The 20,558-nt window shown below is 39.3% G+C and overlaps 2 protein-coding genes across 2 annotated transcripts in view; one reads left to right on the top strand and one right to left on the bottom strand.

Moving 5' to 3' along the window:
• CETN3 (centrin 3) overlaps positions 1 to 20,558 on the bottom strand; it is a 78,798-nt gene that overhangs the window by 27,939 nt on the left and 30,301 nt on the right. The window lies entirely within an intron of this gene.
• On the top strand, positions 2,185 to 18,901 carry POLR3G (RNA polymerase III subunit G). The gene is made up of 8 exons (XM_082074130.1): positions 2,185 to 2,335; positions 4,421 to 4,546; positions 6,580 to 6,709; positions 10,736 to 10,792; positions 11,200 to 11,250; positions 14,646 to 14,716; positions 15,565 to 15,693; positions 16,158 to 18,901. Exons 2-8 carry the CDS (start codon positions 4,427 to 4,429, stop codon positions 16,242 to 16,244), a joined length of 645 nt encoding a protein of 214 aa, XP_081930256.1. The 5' UTR covers positions 2,185 to 2,335; positions 4,421 to 4,426; the 3' UTR covers positions 16,245 to 18,901.

Raw genomic sequence — 20,558 nt, 5'->3', positions numbered from 1 at the left:
GGGAGCCGTGAAAGGGGGGATCTCTGAGGGGCGGGTGAGGGAGCTCTGAGGGCAGCCCTGGGGGCTGGGTGAGGGGGCCCTGGGGGGAATAGGGGACCTATAGGTCAGGACCTATAACCTCAGGGTACCTGAGGGGCATCCTGAAGGGCGGGTGAAGGAGCCCTGAGAGGTGGGTAAGGGGACCCCTGAGGAGTGGGATCCCTGATGGGTGCCCTGAGGGCTGGGTGAGGGAACCCTGAAAGAAGCCCTGAGGGGCAGGTAAGGGAGCTATGAGGGGAGCCCTGAGGGGTGGGCGATGGACCCCTGAGAGGTGGGTGAGGGAGCCCCAAGGGGAGGGGATCTCTGAGGGGCGGGTGAAGGAGCTCTGAGGCGAGCCCTAAGGGCTGGGTGAGGGACCCTAAGGGGAATAGGGGACCTATAGGTCAGGACCTATAGCCTCAGGATACCTAAGGGGCATCCTGAAGGGAAGGTGAAGGAGCCTTGAGGGCAGGTGATTTAGCCCTGAGGGGTGGGATCGCTGATGGGTGCCCTGAGGTGCAGGAGAGGGATCCCTGAAAGGAGCCCTGAGGGCTGGGTGACGGAGCCCTGAGAGAGGGGTGAGGGAGCCCTGAGGGGAATAGGGGACCTATAGGTCAGGACCTATAACCTCAGGGTACCCGAGGGGCATCCTGAAGGGTGGGTAAGGGAGCCCTGAGCGACGGGTGAGGGAGCCCTGGGGGGAATAGGGGACCCCTGCAGGGAAGGATACCTGAGGGGCGTCCTGAAGGGCAGGTGAAGGAGCCCTGAGGGGTCGGTGTGTGGACCCCTGAGGGGAGGGAACCCTGAGGGGAGGGACCCCTGAAGGGCAGGTGATGAAGCCTTGAGGGGACCAGGGGGTCTCAGCCACTTCGTGAGAGGGTGGGTGGGGGGGTGGGAATGAAGTCCCCTTCTCTGTCGTGACAGGGCCGGGCGGTGCCAGGCAGGCCGCCGGGATCTGTCTGCTGAGCAGGGAGTAAAGAGTGGGGAGCAGAGCAGGGGGACCCTCCAGGCTGTTGGCAGCTCGGGGTGGGGGTGGCGGTGCGGCTAGAGGGGAGAGGGAGGAGCCCAGGGGGATGTTTGACCACGGTGGGGGTCAAACACAAAATCTCAGTGCTGGGGAAGGGGCTGGAGCACAAGTGTGATGGGAGCGGCTGAGGGACCTGGGGGGTTCAGCCTGAAGAACAGAAGCTGAGGAGAGACCTTCTGATCTCTGAACTGCCTGAAGGGAGGTTGGAGCATGGAGGGGTATTGGTCTCATTTCCCAAGTAACAAATGATAGGACCAGAGAAAACGGCCTCAAGTTGCACCAGGGGAGGCTGAGGTTGGATCTTGGGTTCTCCTTCCCCTCTACTCTGCCCTGGTGAGACCACACCTGGAATATTGTGTCCAGTTCTGGGCGCCTCAGTTCCAGAAGGACAGGGAACTGCTGGAGAGAGTCCACCGCAAGGCAACAAAGATGATTAAGGGAGTGGAACATCTCCCTTATGAGGAAAGGCTGAGGGAGTTGGGGCTCTTTAGTTTGAAGAATAGGAGGCTGAGGTGTGACCTTATTAAGGGTTATCAATATGGAAAGGGGGAGTGTCAGGAGGATGGAGCCAGGCTCTTCTCTGTGACAGCCAATGGTAGGAAAAGGAGTAGTGGGTTCAAACTGGAACACAAGACGTTGCACTTAAATTTGAGAACAAACTTCTTTTCAGTGAGGGTAACAGACACTGGACCAGGCTGTCCAGGGAGGTTGTGGAGTCTCCTACTCTGGAGGCATTCAGGCCTGCCTGGACATCTTCCTGTGTAGCCTCATCTGTGTGTTCCTCCTCCAGCAGGGGTATTGGACTAGGTGATCTTTTGAGGTCCCTTCCAATCCCTAACATTCTGTGATTCTGTGTGATTCTGTGAATTTCTGCCTGGAAAGGGCTGTGGGGCATTGGAACAGGCTGCCCAGGGCAGTGGTGGAGTCACCATCCCAAGAGGGGTTGAACAGATCAAGATGAGGTTCTTAGGGACATGGTTCAGTGCCAATGTTAAAGTAATGGTTGGACTCGATGATCTCAAGGGTCTTTTCCAACCAAAATGATTCTCTGATTGTGTGATTTTAAATTTCAGTCCTTTATCTGCTCTTCCCTTCCACTGATTGCACCTGCATCTGAAAATCAAGGATCTGAACACAATCAAGAGTTTTCTGAGGAAGAGACACACAAGAACCTCCTCACACCCGTCACTGTCTCACCTCCATTGCAACCAGCAGGGACTGCATTTCCATAGGCCGTTCCATCACCAAGACTGCTGCAGCCTTTGCCTGACTGACTGCCTGAGCAACAGCGTACGTAGTTTCAAAAGAATTGTAGAAGTTTAATTCTGAAATTCACCATCACATTTGTACTGTAAATGGCACAGAAACTATCCATAAACACAAAAATGCATCCAGCTGCTCTATTGGGCATCCCTTGTGGCAGCTAAAAAACTAGTTGTCCTGGCAACTTTGTCATGTCTGGTGACTTAGTTGTACAACTCAACTTCTCCTTCGTGATTTCTCTGATCATCTCTCACTTTCTGATGTCAGTAGACATAAACCTTCTAAGCCAGTATGCTTGAAAAAATAATGAGTTTCAGTAAAACCATGGAGTTGAAACACCACTAATTTGAAATCTTGTTGCTGCTCATCAGACTAATGTGCTATTTCAAGAGAATCTTACCGAGAGTAAATATTAAAGCAGCATTTTTAAAATGGAGATTTATATTAACTATATTTAATGCAAATAATGTGTCTTTCCTTCCTAGCTGGACATCTCCCTAACTTTTTTCCTTCTAGTTTTAGTTCCCTTTTTTGACATCTAGATAAAATAATTGCTCATGTTTGGGGCTTTACAGTATCTTTTATCTTTCTTCATTCTGCCAGGCTCACATCTTGCTTTTCATCTTTTTTTTTTTTTTAAATCTTGTTTTCAAATGAGTTTTCTTTTTCTTTTTTTTTTTTTTTTTTTTTTTAGTTTAGTTTAGTTTGTTTATTCCAGTTAATTTAATAGTCAGGCTTAGCTTTTGCTTTGTTGTCTTTCTTAAAATGATTTATTTAGGTCTCCCTGCTTATTTTTAGACAGTTTTCTGTGCTGATGAGTGATGTGGTAATATGTAATGTGATTTTGTTTTATCCAAGCAGAGCTTATTTGTGTTGAAGACAATAAGTAGGAAAATACTTGCATCAACCCGTTTCTCTCTGGCATTTAATAGAAAGGCCATTGCTTCAATTTAGGGGAATCATAAAACATCGTAATCTCAAGAATGCATTTCTTTGCTCCTTTACAATAATTCTCCTCTGAATTCTGTGTTACTTTAGACAAGTGTAGGTATTGTGCTGCTTTTTATTTCCTGTTTGAACTAATTATCCCACCTGCACACTAATGGTGGGAATAGATGTGATGATTCAGGTATAGCAGTAAGTCTGCAGTACACACATCCTTTCCAAGCAGAGTGCAATACCATAACCTTGCAATTATTGTCAAACAGAATATGAGATTTCTGGGCTGGGACCTTGAATGTATTTTTATGTGATTTGGGGAGTGCACAGAAGCACATTGCATAAGCCGGGCTTCTCTTGGGTCCCATTTTTTGACATCTTCCCCCGCAAAAAATGTGTTTCACACATCTTGCTTTGCTTGCTGACGCATGGGTCATGCAGTCTTGAGATGAAGAGTGGCCTAACAGTGAAGGCGGTGAGATGTTACTGAAAGTGTAGTTTTGTAGGCTGTTTTTCTTTATCCTTAGTGAAATATTTTAGCGAGAAACAACCTCCTTTTAACCACAGATAGCTTGCAGACATCCTGGAGTCCTTTGATGCGTTTACTTTGAGCCTCTTTGCTTTTGCCTCTTTATCAGTACCCAAAACTATTTACAAATATAAAGAAAAAAAAAATAAAAAAATGAAGGGACAAAGAAGCCACAAGTGAAAAACACAAACTGCGTTTTGAAGAATAATTAAGAAACTGCAAAATGTATTCACCAAAAGTTCAGGGTCCTTGAACTATTTTGGTTGGTTTGTTTGTGGGGTTTTTTGTGTTTGTTTTTTTTTTTTTTTTCTCCTTATCTTGTTTCTGGTTCTTCTACTCTGATTGAACTCAACTCAGAGTATCTCAGATTTAGATGAAGGAAGTTTAAAATTCCTAGGTTAGGAGGTCATTTCAGGCTGGCAGAAATGAGGGAATGCATTTGATTTTAGGCATGTACCAAATTTACTGTATGTGGAAGAACCTAAGGTGGGCATTCAAAATGGCTTGCAATTTAAAATTATCTTTGAGAGTGGTTTTAACATCATTGCAATCTTTGTTGGACATTTATTTTACAGGTAGTATATGCATGCATTTGATATATGTAGTAAAAATAAATCTTTAAAACTCAGTAACGTTTTCAGTAGTTGCGGATGGCCGGGTCAGGTCGAGGAAGAGGACGTGCTGCCTTTACCTTCGACATTGGGGCTATTGGCTTTTCTAAAGGTGCAGCTTTACCCGATGTCGTCTGTCAGCCTCCACCGCCATTCCCTGTAAGTACAGCAGGTCTCTGAGAGAGCACTCTCTGTATTCAGGTACAGTGTATTCACTCTGATGTTTGAGTAATGTAATTAAATATATGAACAACCCTAAACACTTCAGGACAGTTCTGAACTATTTAATGTAAATAATTGTGTGGGTTTTTATTATCACTTCCTGTCCCTTTGCCAACTCTTGTATCCCATATTTAACTAGATAGCTTGCAAGGTGTTAGTTCATTAAGTCCTCATCATGAATAACAGAAAAACTGGATATCTGAATTTGTTTGAAATGAAGCTACGCTAGTCTTGGAAGCTGTGAATGGATTTGCTGATTTTAGAAATTTACTGTTGATGCAAACATAAGATATGATCATCTTGTACCTCAGAAGCCAACATTTGAAAATAATTTGCATATAACTGAAAGATATTTTATGTAATTAAGGAAACTGAACTGAGATTTGACTTTGGGATGTATTTGAAAACTTAAGAGGAAGAAAGAGCACTTTCTGACCGTGTTTTGCTGTGCAGGGAAGCTTCAACAATTTTGAGGTGGAAAAATAGTCTTACAACGTTGAAGTGTTATATAAGAGAACTTCCCAGTTATGTCAGGATTTGATCCAGGTGCATGATTTTTTTTCTCAATCTCACGTGTTACAATGCAGACAGAACTTGCAAGTTTGGTATGTAATTGATGCTGTGCTGAGATTTCTCTGGATAATTACTTCATCCATGGTTTTAACTTACCGAACCAGATGTTATATATCCTCTTAGTCCACCTTTACAATTAGGTTGCATGATTTCATTGGTACAAAGCCATTTGTAACTATTCCTAATGTGAATGTTGCAGTGTGCTTGATAGCAGGAGGACACTGAATTCTGTGTGAACTACAGCTTCTGCAGCTACAGTCAGCAGTGGAGCAGCCTTGTAGGAGAATTACTAGCCCTGGTATATCTAATGTATACAGTGAAAAAGTTAAAGATGCTTTCTTCCTCCTGTGAAAAAAGTTTTAGAACTAAGTTAAACTTGTCAGGGGAAATCTAGTGCCATTCAAAAAAAAATCATAGTTAACCCATAACTAGGATAGATAAAAATTTCCGGAGTTACATTTAGTGATTGGGCAGTAACCAAAAATGTATTATAGATGTTGACTGACTTAGAGTGAAATTATTTTAAGCAGTGAATTGTTGCCGTTGCATATTTCTAATAGGCACATTGTGAGTTCTTACAAATTTCTTGTAAATGCAATTAGAAACCTAATTAAGGAGCATCAGCTTACCATCAGCAACATTAGTGATATGAAGTGTTGGGCAGCTAGCAAATACAGCTGGAAGCAGTAAACTCCTTTCATGATCCAGCTTTGGGACTTGTGAGGGCACTTTGTGCTCTGCAACCGACTGCTCAGATATTGATTGCGCACCAACATCCATTCTGTAATTCTGTCTCTGTCTCTGGTTTTCTGTATATTTTAAAAACTGTTTTCACTTATTTATCTTTCCCATTTTCAAGATTCATAGTTAGAAAAAAATAAATCAAACTTTAACAATTAATTTGAATTCAATTGACAGGAACTAAATTGTGTGAGGGCCTCGCGCTACCTGGTTGTATGACAACACAGCTTGTGTCTGTGACAATAGTCATAGAAAGGGTGTCCACGTTATTCAGAGTAATCATACTTAATGTAGTTAAAACACTGTTCTACCCTGAACAGAGAAACAATGGTTTCTGAGTAAGCTAGACTGGTATGAAAGACTGCTTTTGGCAATTAAGAGCTTAATGTGACTCTGAATGACTAATTCACCATTTTAATAATTGTCTTGTCTTGATTTCTTTATACATTTTTGCAGAAAGACACAGCAAAGTCATAAAAGGTATAAATTTAGTTGTAAACATAGTCATGCATGTCAGAATGCAATATACTTGCGAAGTAGCATAATGCATAGTTGCACTCTTCCATGATTAGCTGTGTTTATTGGAGCTTTTATTAGTGTTCCTGTATATTCGATGGATATTAAGACCTCATAAATAATAAACATAATTTGTACAGAGTACAGACAATAAGCCAGTGCCTCTGAAAACAGGAGAAGATGAAGATTACATGTTGGCCTTAAAACAAGATCTTAGAGGAACTATGAAAAGAATGCCTTATTTTTTGGCAGTAGAAGAAGATTGTGAAGGTTTGTTTGTGTGCTTTTTATTTTTATTTGTATCTTCAGTAGATATTATTCCGTGAAGGATGATGTAGTGAAATGCATGTGTGGAAGATGTGTTTTGTACTGATAATGAGGAATAAAAATTGGCAGCTGAAGATAACAGGTAATTTTTCTGCTTTTACTGTAGTTGTAGGTTACACCTACAAGTGCTGTAACTGGAAAGCAACTACTGTGTGAAAAAAGAGGTATCAAACATCTATGCCATTTGATATACACTAAGAAACACACGAACTATATGCAGTCCTTTCAATTATATGCTAACAGATACAAGCAAAATAGATATTTCTGCATGTTAGAATACCCTGAAATTTTTGCATTGATTGGAGCAAATAAATACGTAGTAAATACCGTTGTTGAAATTTAGCTTGCATTTTAATTCTGTAAAGACATACTTAAAATAATCAAGCTTGACATTCTAAAAGGTACTAGTTTCCACTCCCCTCCGCCCTCCACTTAACTCAATTAAGGAAGGATCAGTAACTATTAATGGCAAAACACCTGAAATATGAAGATAGAGCTGAGTGATTTACTAAGGTTTACATCAGAAGCAGAGCTAGGTTAAAAGCCAAAGCTTGATCATATTCTCCTTGACCTAAGAATGTCTTTTGCTTACATGTAATTAAAAAATAACAGCTTTGTTATTGTTTGATAACCATAAACGCTCTGCTGTACTTGACATGCAGAAAACTGAGCTACTGGGAAAGAAGGGGAGCAGTGTAGGAAGGTTTTAATGTCTGTTTACCTTGCTGTGGGGTTGCTGTAAATCTAGCAGTCACATGAGGTTATAACTGTGAGGAGTACTTCTTATTGTTTGTGATTTTTGCCAAGTGCTATCATCCTCCTGAGTGCTTGTTCTGAATAGTATAAATAAGAAATACAACATTTTAGGAAATGCTACATGTGTCAGTCCCAGTCAGTGCAACAGGCAGTCACTAAAAAGCTTTATAAAAATGTTTCAGAAATCCAAAGTGGCAAAACACTGCATAATCTTTTCCTTGCTATCTTGTGCTGATTTTGGATAATGGGAGCTGACTTGAACTCAAAAACATGAGGTTGTATTTCCAGCATAAATCCATCCAAATATTTTCTGACTGAATATTCATGATGCTGATACAATACAGATACATAGTCCAATCCCCTCTGAATTTTTAGTAATTTTTGTTCATGGTGTAGTGGTGAATTCTAGAGGTTTTTGAGACTGCGTGCATTTTTTTTTATTAGGTTTTTAATGTAGCACTGATTAACACACCTTATTGATTGTCCAGTTGTTGTAAAGCACTGTTTAAAATGGAGCAGCACTCTGCAGTGTAAGCAGCGAACACGCTGCTGAACAGACATTGTGGCTCACAAAAAGCAGAGTATTTCCTCCAACTTGCAGCAGGAGCAGCTGGCAGCTGTCAAGCAGGACAAGCTTACAGCCCAGGTTGGACCCTGACGCTGTGGCCAGGTAAAACCTTGGTTATGAGGCAAGGAGAACAGATCTGATCTTCATTTCTACATCCCTTTGTGGTGGTAGAAGAGTTTCAAACGGCTCTTTTATCACATCTCCTCTTTCATCTTCTGAGTAAACAAATTTCAGTCTCTTTGGATTCTTGTCTCAGCAGAGGCTTGTCATGCTCTTGATCTTTGTCAGGCTTGAAGTTTGCTGTTTCCGTTCGAGGCACAAAAAAGGAAATGGCTCTGCCTGAGCGTGGGTCAGGGTTATTTCCAAGGAACCAGTCACTTTATGGGAACATATTCTCTCTCTTTTCCAACTTCACCTCACGTGATCGTTCTTAGTGTTCACCTCAAAATCGCCTTTGTTTCTGCAGCCTTCTTTCTGAGTTGGAGTGATCTCTCTCTGTTGCTGAGTGTGCTTCTTAAAAGAACTTCCAGCTTTGAAGACTGTTTTTCTACAAAAACTGGCAGTTGCAGGGAAAGCAGGCAGACAGCCACTTGATAGACTCAAATAATGCTTCCAATATTCTCATCATCTCCTTAAGGGTAAATTGGTAAGTTGAGGTAACTTTTTCTGGACCTTTAGTTGTACAAAAGTGCCTAATCTGAGGGGTGGGGTATAATTACATCAGTGGTACTCTGGAGTTTAAAAAGCTTGCTTTCATCTCAGTCACAGTATGCAGTTGTCTCTGGGCCTGCCTTATATGGCAGAAGTGGCCTGGCTTTAAGAAAATCCCTTTCTTCACCCCCAGGTAGATTACTTTTAACTGATCTTTTCTGTTTTCTGGTTTACAACCCTTTTCTCCCCTTTATTTCATCAAAACATCTGTCAAGTGGGGGACTGTGTGCAAGAGCTTCTCAAATTGGCTTTGCTACAAGAACAAATGGATTGTTCTAAATCCTCAGCACAGCATCTGTGAGCCAAATGGTCCTTTGAAGTGTGAGAAGGGAAACATTTTAATTAGTTAGGACATAGCTAGCTATCTTTCTTTCATTAATCAGGTAGTAAATGAAAGCCACATCTACTACTGCCTGGGAATTCTGATGCATTAGTGTGCCATACAGAGCAGATTTTCATCATTCATTTCAACACTCACTTTGAGTGAGTAGCAGGCAAATTCTAGGGTAAGTTTTCTGTTTTCCTCACTTCATAAGCTATGAATCATTCATATTTTTCCTGTAGGTAAATATGCTGTGACTGGGTGATTGTCACCTTGGCAGTGGTTTGTAATTAATTCCTTAACTGTGAGTGGTGAGAGCCAGTTAGACATATTTTTTTACTGGTGACATCAGCAAATAGTTCTTCCCTGAATTGCCTTGAGCTGAACTCAAAACTACTGGTTTCTTTCCCTCTCTGTGCCGACTGTTTCCTACAGAATCTGTGAAGGCCACCTGCATTAAATGCCTCTTGAGACACTCTCAATATAAATGCAAGCTTTGTGTTGCACAGTTTTAAGTAGGTCTTCCGCTTGTCCTCTTCATAACTAAGTTTGAAACGGAGCTTCATTTCTGATGTCTTTCTTTGCCTTCCTTTTCTCTGGTGGGTATGTTAGAAGTGACTATAAAGGTCACAGTCTCTCTTTGTTACCATTTTTTGTTCAATGCTCACAAAAATTATCCATGTTTGGTTAATGAGTTATTAGTGCAATCAGAATCAGTAACTTTGCATCGAGTGAATTTTGCTGTTGGGCATGGTACTTTGGTAAGAAAAAACGGTACCGATTTAAAAACTCTTAAGTTTTGATATTGCTTTTGTCACTGGAGATTGTACAAGGAAGTTTTTTTTGGATGTACTTTCACTATATAACTATTTCATTATTTACAATGAGCTTCTCAGTTTAGTTCTTGTGCCTGGAAATAGGTTAAGTGGACTAAAATATGTTGCTGCTGCTTTGGACACATCTCAGTTACACTGTGAAATTTTGCCATTGCAGAAGTCCTTAAAGTCTTGGGAGCTGATCAGTCTGAGACGTGGCTTTCTGAGACCTGGGAATTCTAGATAACTCTTTTTGATTAGCACTGTGGTGATAAATGTCACTGGCTTGTTTTGTAACAAAGGTTTGTGAAACTGTTGAAGAGTAGTAAAGTTGGCATGCATTTCATGTTTAAGCATTGTTTCCCTGACTATATCTGCATTTGCTGTTTTCATGCTTTCCAAGGATAGAAGTATAAAAGATAACAGTTTTCGAGTTTTGTGTTTGGTTTGCTTACTTGTTTGTTTGGGGGAGGGGAATGGGGAGGAATGTGTTGATAGAAGTGTGTTGATTGAAATGAGATACCCCAAAAATGCAAAGCAATATTTGGTGGGTTTGCTTTTTTGGGGGGATATAAAATCCAGGTCTTGTAAGTACTTAGCAAATTATTAATCCTGTGAATTAGCATAAGAACTGCTCAAAGCAGTGGCATTAAACTGTTCAACAACAGCCCAAGAAAGTATTCAATGTGGGATAAAAAAATACACAGTACGTTTAGTTATAGGAAAATACAAGGACAATTTCTGGATTGCCTTTTTAATTAACTGAATTTAATAACTCTTTGTATCCTTCTCTATAGCAATTGAGAGGTACAGTAAAAAGTACAGTGAAAAGAAGCATGCAGTGTGGACCCCAGGTAATATCTGAGATTATCAAAGGCTATTTCTTTATTAACCTGCGAAGTGTTCTGCTCTTTTAAATGTTTGATTCATTATTTTTCAAGCAATAAAAAAGTATGCAAATCCTTAGCAAGTCATGTAGTCCTTGTTGAGTGTTATGCCCTTTCAGTGTTTTCAGATCAAGGCCAAGTATTGTTTTGTCAAAAAAAAAAGCCAATTGTTGTTAAGTGGGTGAAATGCCATTCCTCACTCTAGTTCCTCAATTTAAAGTGCATCTAGAATTCAATAAAACTGTTGTGTGGTAAAACTCTGAGGAAGCAGGATCAAGCACAACAGAGGCTCCTGCCTTTCCTCGGTGGGTGGCAGGAGGAGGATTACTGCTCTAAATCATCATTCATATATATTAAAGCTATTTTCTGTACAGATTGGAGAAGACTCCCAAGAGAGATGAAGCCAAGGAAGAAGACCAAGAAAGGTAGGTTATATATTTTTAAGGAGTGTTCAGTACATACTAGTTCAGTGATAGAAGAAATACTGCAGCTAGTTAGGGAAAAGAAATGGTGAAAATGTTAATTAGTATGAATAATTAGGGCTTTAGGCAGACTTTTTGTAAATAATTTACTAGTCTGCCTGTCTTATGTGGCTTTTGCCTTGCTTCTGTAGGATGTTTTAACTTACTGGAGCATATGTATCTTCCTTTCCTGCTTCCTTCCCTGATGTACCATATTAACATATGAGATATGTAACAGTGAAAGATTAAAAAAAATGCAAAACTTTTTGTTTTGAAAGTTTGTATCTTTAATCAACACTCACCCTTCTATTCAATTAATAGCTAGCTCTTCAGATTTCCTTTTGCCTTGGGTTTCTCAATTATCTTATTCATGATTTGGTTAAATTTTGCATTTTTCAAGCCTTTTATGTGTGATTTAATGTAGTTTTTTTCCTATTTTCCATGGGTTTATTTTTTTCTTTATTTTCAGCTTTCTTCTGCAGAATTGTGAACCAGATTCTTCAACAGCAGTTAGAGCTGGTATTGGTTGTTCTAACAGGAAAAAACTTTTTTTATTACACAGTATCATATGTGTATTTGTTTTTAAAAGTGTCTTCTAGTATGCATGACTGTTATTTTCAGTTCTCTGTAGAAGTCTGTTGCTCTGTTGATGTGAAATGACACTTGGCCTCCTGTATCTGTCTATGTATAATCGTTTACTTTATTGTTCTCTTTGTCAAAGTCCTTCATGTATCATTTTTCAGTTCAAGGATAAAATAGAAAAAGAAAAGGCAATGTGCAGTAGTCATGGATACTGGCTCAGCTGAAAGCTTTGTTCCTTTTAAGAGTGTAATAGAGAAGCACGGTACTAAAGGTAGACTGCAAGATTCAACTGAAAATTAAAGACTTATTTGCAAAATCTATAAAGAATTAATGAGTACATACCTCTTTTTTTTCCTTAAAAAAAAAAAAAAAAAAACAAAGAACAAACTGCATTGGCTTTTATGAGCCTAGATGCAATTATTACCTCCCCAAGATCCAGTTAAATCATAAACGCCAATTTATTATTTCTTGTTACAATAATGTGATTATTATCAACAAGAAAGAATCACTGCTCACTGTGCAGAATTTTTCCTTCCTTTTGTCCCAGTTTCTCTATTTGCTCTTAAAAGTATATTTTCTTACTTAGTTGTAATGACAAAGATCAGCTGACCTCAGAATTTGATTTGATTTTAAAAAAATACATTTTTCTATAAGCAAAAATTGTGGGTTTAGGAGGTTTTGGGGCAATCCTGATGACAGGCCCCACAAAAGTCTTATGACTCAGGTTTGTAAATAGCTGATCAGTGAAACATTAGCCCTTCTGGTATGTATCTTTGTTGTATTTTGAGGACAGCCATCTTAGTGATGCTTTTTAACTGTGCAGGGCAAAGGCGAGGCAGTTAAGAGAATCTGCACCAAAACTGAAACACACTTCCCAGCACTCTCCCTTTGCAGATTGCAGGAGTGTTTTGGGAATCCCTACACAGGTAATCTACAGGGATGGCTGCATTTTTACACACCTCTCCCTCCTCCTTCCTGGTTTTGCTGAATGTTTTAACCCAAGACCTGACCACCTGCCCTCTTAGTGACAAAACTTGGGGTAGAATTCCACATCTCCCCCACACTTAACCTGGGCTGTGGAACACAGTGTCCTAAATACCAGCACTGCCTGCCAAAAAAAGCCCCAACATTGACTAGGTCCAGCTCTTGTAGGTCAGCTATATGCATATGTATATAGCAATCAGATATATGCATTTAAGCCCAAACAGTGTGAGAACAGGTATTTGGAAAGTTTAGATTGTATTCCATTGCACCTCTAATCTATGTGAATCTAAAGGGCTATTTTGCTTCAAGTTCTACTAACGATGGGTCAGTGTCTCTAATTTTACAAGCTCCAGAGAGGCCCAGCATTTAAGGAAAGATCTTGCATGTTTGTTTTCATTTCCAGGCTGTTCTATAGGCATTATCTCTCAAAGTCTGCAGGGGTTTCTGCAAACATGGTAATTGTGAATCTCACTTCATTGAAAGCCTGCTTCATTCTGGATGTGTTTGCTTTGACGCTGTTCATGTTATTACAGAGCCGCTTGACTTCCTTCAGCTCTGTGCAGTGGTTTAGTCACATAAGCTACACTGTATCACAAACTTAGGCTAAGCACTGAAATGAAAATGTTATTTATGACAAATGCTTTTGACAAAATATGGTTGTCTTCTTAACAGCTCTTAGTGTTCTGCTTCCTTAGGTATTAGGCCAGATAAAATGTATAACCATATTGAGACACCCTCTGCTCCAGAAAGGATATCCCCTCCATCAATGAATAAATTTTTCTTTCTGATACCAACTTAATACGGTATAGCATAAAAAAGATATAAGTTACTTAAGCTAGCTTGTGTGAAGCTGCCTTGTCCATGTGCAGCCATGTAGCTACACCAATATTGCACTTTACACAGGCAGTTTTACCCTGCTCAGGAGAGCTAATCCGTGTTAGGTAACAGCCCTGTGTTGTAAGTTTTATGTGGTCGTGCCGAATATAGCAGGAAGGACAAAAGACAGTTATGTTGTGGAAACGGAATGGCTCACAGAGCTCTCTAAATGCTGCAACATCTCTGTCTCTCTGGAACATTTTTGTTTCTCCTCATCTACTGGTGAAATTGCGCTCCTGCTCACCTTAGTTTAGGGTGCTGCAATTCAGGTAACTCTTCCTGGGCTGTATGAATGCTATTTTTGACCTTCACTCCACCGTATAGTTAAGTAGCATAATGGGGTTTGATTGTAGGGAGTAACCTGATAAAGATGATGTTCCTGAGTCAAGGGAGCGGGTGGAAATATGCCCTGTGGACTCATTAGACAAGAGCCAGTTGTTCAAAAGCCACGTAGCTGCAGTAACCACGCCTGCTGTGTTGGAGATAATAAACTGCTATCTGCCTTTTTTTAGCTATCTGACACACCCAGCTGTCATTAATGTGCTGCATAAATTAGTAACACTAATGAAGTTTTATCTTTCAAGATGATAAAAACCAAAAACTCAGATTTTGTTCTAGTTTCTTAACATATTGTGAGCATGTAGGTGAAAAGTATTTTGTGAAGCTGCATGTCATACTTTGGCCAAACCTTTGGTTAACTGTCTGTTCAAAGTGAATTTCAGACTGGCCCTGTAGGCATCACTTACATAAGTCAAGCATTTACGCCTCCATGAATGATGTAGCTCAAAGTCTAAGGTAATTTTAATACAGAAAGTATCGTGTTTCCATGGCATACTCAAGATATAAGCTCTTAAGAGCAAGTAAAACCATATGTTCTTCCATATTAAAAATAAAAACAGTGATGTATTTTATTTCAGCAGGTGCAAAACCAAAAAAGGCAAAAAGCTCTGAGCCTAAAAGTAATCTGGATGTGTTGAAAAAAATTGAGGTAAGATGTGCCTACTCTTCCTAAATTGTACATTAGAAATTGCTGAAGGAAAATGAAACCTTTTGTATGTTTTTTGCCACAAATGGCCTTTTTTCTGGCCTTGCCTTGTTACTCTGACAGACAACTGTTCTGCAATGTGCTGGCACAAGGAAGAGGATAATGATAGAGTCTGGCTGTGGGGAAACTGTTTTCTTTGCTCCTGTTTGAACACAACAACCAATTGTTCTTAACTAAGTAGTGATGTAGTCTCATTGTGAACAGCAGAGCTACTAGTAGAGCTTATTGGAGGAGAAATTGGTGCGAGAGCTTTTTAATCTATTGCTGTTTTGCCAGTCTGCTGGTGTTGGAAATTAAGCAGTTTAATAAGTTGAGAGGGAAGAAACATACAGAAAGAGAAACTTTGGAGGAAAGTGACCTCAGGTTTGGAGGCAACTACCCACCGTGTGGGAATGGGAAGATAAAAGGTGAAACAGTGTTGTATTTTTGTTGGTGATCCATCAGTTCACTGCAGGTACATTATTATATACAGTATGTGGTATTGCTTTATCAAGTATGACATATCTACCTGTCAGGAATTCCAGCTGTGGATGGTAAAGAGAAATCATCTCAATTTATTACACAAGACATACTTTTAGACTTCAAGTTCGATGGCTAATGCTTGATCAAATAAAGCCCTTATGAAGTTCTCGTGCTTCATGTCGTATTTTAAATATTGACAAAAAACATTTGCACAGTATCGTTATGTGAGTTGTCTTGCTGTTAAATGCAGCATAATGCTTTAGTAGCATGGAGGATATGCTGTTGCTTTAACACGGGATTACCTTGTAAAGGAGATTGCCTTGTGACAGGAGCTGGAAAAGAAAGACGATGAAGAAGAAAAATCTGAAGATGAGAAAGACAAAACGAAAGACAAAGAAGGTGAAGATGATGACGAAGCAGAAGAACCAGAGGAATATGATGAAGAGGAGCATGAAGAGGTATGATGTTAGTTTTCCTATTTACACAAAGTCAGATCGTACTCATTGAGTAGTGTGTTGGCTGCCAACCAAAGAAGTGTCCCTAGCTTTTCTGACACTGAGGGACTGTTGTACTGCATTAGTTTTTCTTGTTGCACTACAATGTGTTGTAGTTCATTTAAGTGGGTGTTTTAGATTTGTTACTACCAAAGAGCTTTGAAAAAAGATCTCTTACGCAGGAATGTGTCCTGCCAGAACCAATACATGCAATCATTAATTTTCATCACTGAAAAAGTGATGCCTCTTCTTTTCATAGATAATAGAACTTCATGACAATATTTTCCTTCTTTCCCAAAAAATAAGGAAGGGGAAACTCCTATTACTGTTTCAAAACGTGGGTGCTCGAGTGCAGTTTAAAGCATGTTTCCTTCATAAATTGTCTCCTCCACAAATACAGTGATAGCTTTTTGTTTTGTTTTGTTTAGGAAAATGACTACATTTCTTCATATTTTGAAGATGGAGATGACTTCGGTGCTGGCAGTGATGACAATATGGATGAAGCAACATATTAGCTATTGCTGCTAGGTCTACACTGCTCAAGCCTTACACTACTTGAAGTAGAATTCCGGAGGTAGGCTGAGTATCAACAGAACTAATGCTTTAGCTCTGTTGGTTTTAAGTATACTCTCCAAAGAAAAGGTTAAGCAATTGTTATTGATTGTACTATGCTGTAAAACAGGATATGGGATCCTTTGTTTTGTTCTTTTGCCAAATGTTTTGTGGACACGCACCTTTCTAAGGTTCTCTGGAATGCCTACTGATGGAATAAGCTTATATATGCCATTGTATTGCACAGAAGAATGTATGCATTTTAATCAAAATTGTGCCTAAGCATTTGCACTAGTCAGTTCTATGCTTTAGCAGTCAAATCTTGAAAAGAATAGTGAAGCTCCTGGATGACTGCAGCAAAAAGAGATATGGCCTTTATGGACATAAGCTGCTCGTATTTGGCATCTGATGCCTCTGAAGACATTTACGTAACTTCTGAATTCAGGTGACTGAAAATAATTGACCACTAAGCACTTTAATATAAACTGACTTGAAAGGACCTTAGTAAAATGGACAAACAACATAATGAGAGCATTTTGAAGAGCTATTATTCTACTTGAACTCATTTTTTTAATATCTTTGTAAGAAGGAACTGTAATATTTAACCATGTGTTTACCATTATGAACCAGTGTAAGTAATAATTAAAGGTTAATTTCATTTAGAAAGAATATATGGTAGAATTTAAGACTGAAAAATTGTGGAATCCTTGTTTTCACCAGTGGCACACAGATTAGTGACGAGAATTTTAGTTGTCTGAGTTTCGCTGCCTCTTAAGGTGATACTAACTTTCCTCACAGAGCTGTTGAAATGGCAGATGATAGTTATCCATGGAATTGTTAATGCATTTATTTACTTTCCTACATAACAAACAAGACCGAAACCTAACAATCAATACAAAAAACCTCAAAAACGTAGGAAAATAATGTGCTGAAGTATTTTGATGCTTGAGGTTTTAATTACGAAAACAAGGCAAGAATACTGAGAATAGCAAAACCAGGATGTTTGGAAACATTAATTTTATTTAAGAACCAACAGCTGAAGTGTAGAAAACTTATTCCTGAGATTAGAAACTTGAGGAAATGATAGAGCATTCTCTGTGTTCCGTTGTCCCTTGATGACACAAAATTTTATTGATTAGTGTTATTATTGATCAGTGTTATTACTATTGATCAGGGTTGTCTTTTTATTTACTTTTTTAAAGCACTTTGTTACTGATAACTAATGCTGTTATCAGATCTAATGAAAGATGAGTTTTAAAACAAATTATTTTATCAGCAAAGGAAAGTACAGAAATTTTCCTTGCAAGTTTGGCATTTTGTCAAGCAGTGCTTTACCTCACTGCTGACTGGAAAATAATACTGCATTATTCTATAAACTTCTGTGTGCAATAAGAATTTGTTCCTTAAGGTGTAGCTTTCAAGTGTTCTGATAAAATTCCTATCAGATGTAAAGGAAATTAAACTAAAATTCTATGCAGGTCACACCTCAGAGGCATACCAATTTTATTTTGAAGTGTTCATAGCTATACAAATAAAGTTTAATAAACATTCTGCTGCATTGCATAGGAAACGGATTTTGTCTGATCATTTTCTTCTAACATCACGCATGCCAGCAGCTGTTTCTTGAACAGGTGTGCCTGTTTCTGGCATGTGATATACAAGAGAAAACCAGAAGACGTTGTGAACAAGGTAAGCATGTTGAAAATTAAATGTGCTTGCCACAAGTATAACTAGTATTATCTCCTACTAGCTGTTTCCCCCTGTGCAAGGTAAACAAGGCTCATTGCCTCTCACACAAGGAATGCAAATAGATGATGGCTTTTGCCAAAGACAGAACTAAGGAACCAACACTGGAAAAGTATTACTGCCGGACTTACCATTTGGGCACAAGCTGCGCCTTGCCTGAACAGGTACAATACCTGATTTTGTAGCAGACACTAATTCTTGGGGACCAATGACTCTTCAGTCATCATACTGCTAATGGGAGAGACTGTACTGTTGAAAAATACTACTCTGGAAGAAAAAAGGTCTTTTTCAGACCTTTAAAAGCTGAACTGTGGTCACCTCTGTCCTCCAGAGGGAACTGCAGAGTTTAGGATGGACCATCTAAAGCCCTCTAGTTTAACAATGGCAATTAAGGCAAATGCCTATGAACACACAGAGTTCTGCAATGATGCAGCTCTGTGCGAAGGAACTTCTGAAACAAAATGAGATTGTGCTGTTCCAGCGGCACAACAGTTGCAGCTGTTTCTAAGCTGATTTTCCAACTGCTTAGAATTTATTCCAAGACCATAACGCTGATAAAACTTAGACTGCTCTTTGGGTCTCAGCAAACTTCAGATTTCAACAGGTACATGTTCAAATCGTATCTTAACAGCCTAGCAGAAAAACATCACTGCTTCATACAAGGTGGCATGGCTTTCAGTGCATAGAAATATCACCACTTAACAACTTCACTGATCACTACCTTAATTTTTTATGCCTATTTCTTAATCTTCATTTCACAGAACTATCTTTACACAGAAAAGTTCCAAGTTCTACAGGGTGTGCACAGGATAAACCATTAAGGCTCCAGTTATGGTATGCTAGATGTGAATGTTATATGCAGATACTGCCAACAAAGTACCTGCTGGCCGAGAATTTTTATTTTAGATAACACATAAAAACTAGCCAAAATAAATACAAGTAGGGGCCTCCTGTAAGAAAACATGCAAAGTATACAGAGCTAAGAGTACATTATATGCACCACTTCCACTGCAGTCTAAAATAAAATCTTTATTTTACTTATATTACTTAAGTTCTTCTAAAAGCAGAGGAGCAGAAGTATTTAAAATAAGACTTGCGTCCTCGTTCAGGATTATTTTACAAAGTTGCATTTTCAGCCTTTATAAAGTAGTCATACAAAGACTATTTGTGACAACATAGCCCAAAATATAGCAGATTTAACACATTTACATTTTATATGATCCAACAGTGCAATATGCACTTCAATTGAAAACCAACTTCCTGATGAACAATGTGTTGTAATTCATCTAAAACATGATTTACCACTCAGTTCTGGTTTTGTTTTTTTTTTGTTTTGTTATTAACAAGTCAGTTTCTAAAAGATTAACTTTACAGATTTTTAATTTAGATCAGATTTAAGTTCCATACAGAGCAGTTACCGTGTTTACTCAAGGCTGACATGTGATGATGCATTGCCAGCTGTGTTGTACTTCGGAAGAAAACAGTAAAGATCCCTGCATCCTGCAGAAAGCCAAGCAGCTGATGGCTGTAGATCACCAGTACTGGCAGTCCTACAATCTTGGAAAGAGACCTACTGTATCTTCAGATAAAGTCAGTTCTCTAGATTAAAAATAAGCTGTATGAAATATGCTACATCATAAAATGGTAGAAGCATGCAGGGCTCTTGGTTAGAGTATAACATGGTACAATAAAACTGCTATCCCTTTGTGTTTTTCTCATGACTAAATAAAGGCCCGTCAGCCTTAACTCTGTGACAATAAGCCACAGGCCATCCAACACTGTGAAAGCCCAGAGCCTGAGATACCCTGAAGAACTATTTGGCTGTACCACCACAAGACAAAAAACAGCTGTTAACCATTGATCTCTTTACTCGTACATCAACAGCAGAGGCCTTCCTGACCAAGTCAAACCACAGCTGACGTTGAGTTCAATTCTGTACCGATGGCAATTTCATACCCATCAGTTCAGGTATGTACAGTAAATTAGGCTTATGTTGCATCATCACGATAGCTAATTTCATGTTCTTTCAGAACTTCATAAGAAATGGAAGGATAAATATTAAAAATGTTGAGGCTTCGGAAACAGAAGGGGAAAGAAGCAGATCAGGAACAAGCTTGCAGCAAAAAACTGATGCCTTATGTACCAAGTTTCAAACCTACATAAAAATAATTTGTCTATGTGCCAAAACTCTGTTATCTGGACTACAGCAAGTCACCTTTTAAAGTTCAACCCATAGAAGTGGTTTCACATTAGCCACCATAAAGTATTTTGCAACGCACTTTGTCATACAGCCTTAGGCAGAACTGGTACTTCAGTATTCATGCCTCTGTTATTGGCATGTTCTTTTAATGGGAAGAACTATTATTTTAAAAGACCTCTGAAAGCAAGCGTTAAGTGAAACATGACGTTCGTGCCTGTTTGCAGTCCCTCTTCTATGTGGGAACTATGAGCAGTCTGTCTCCACAGATGCCACTTTGATCAAAGGGTTCAAGAGCCACAGATCATAGATCACAGATCCAAGTACAGCATTT

The sequence above is a fragment of the Streptopelia decaocto genome, assembly GCF_964273445.1.
Source record: "Streptopelia decaocto genome assembly, chromosome: Z".
Taxonomy (NCBI): domain Eukaryota; kingdom Metazoa; phylum Chordata; class Aves; order Columbiformes; family Columbidae; genus Streptopelia; species Streptopelia decaocto.
Note: the sequence above shows the minus strand (reverse complement) of the source record. Positions and strands in the feature narration are given on the sequence as shown.

Coding starts and splice junctions, on each gene's coding strand:
- POLR3G (XM_082074130.1), top strand. CDS start 4,427: ATGGCCGGGTCAGGTCGAGGAAGAGGACGTGCTGCCTTTACCTTCGAC. Junction 6,710..10,735: donor AGTAGAAGAAGATTGTGAAG/GTTTGTTTGTGT, acceptor CCTTCTCTATAG/CAATTGAGAGGTACAGTAAA. Junction 15,694..16,157: donor ATGAAGAGGAGCATGAAGAG/GTATGATGTTAG, acceptor TGTTTTGTTTAG/GAAAATGACTACATTTCTTC.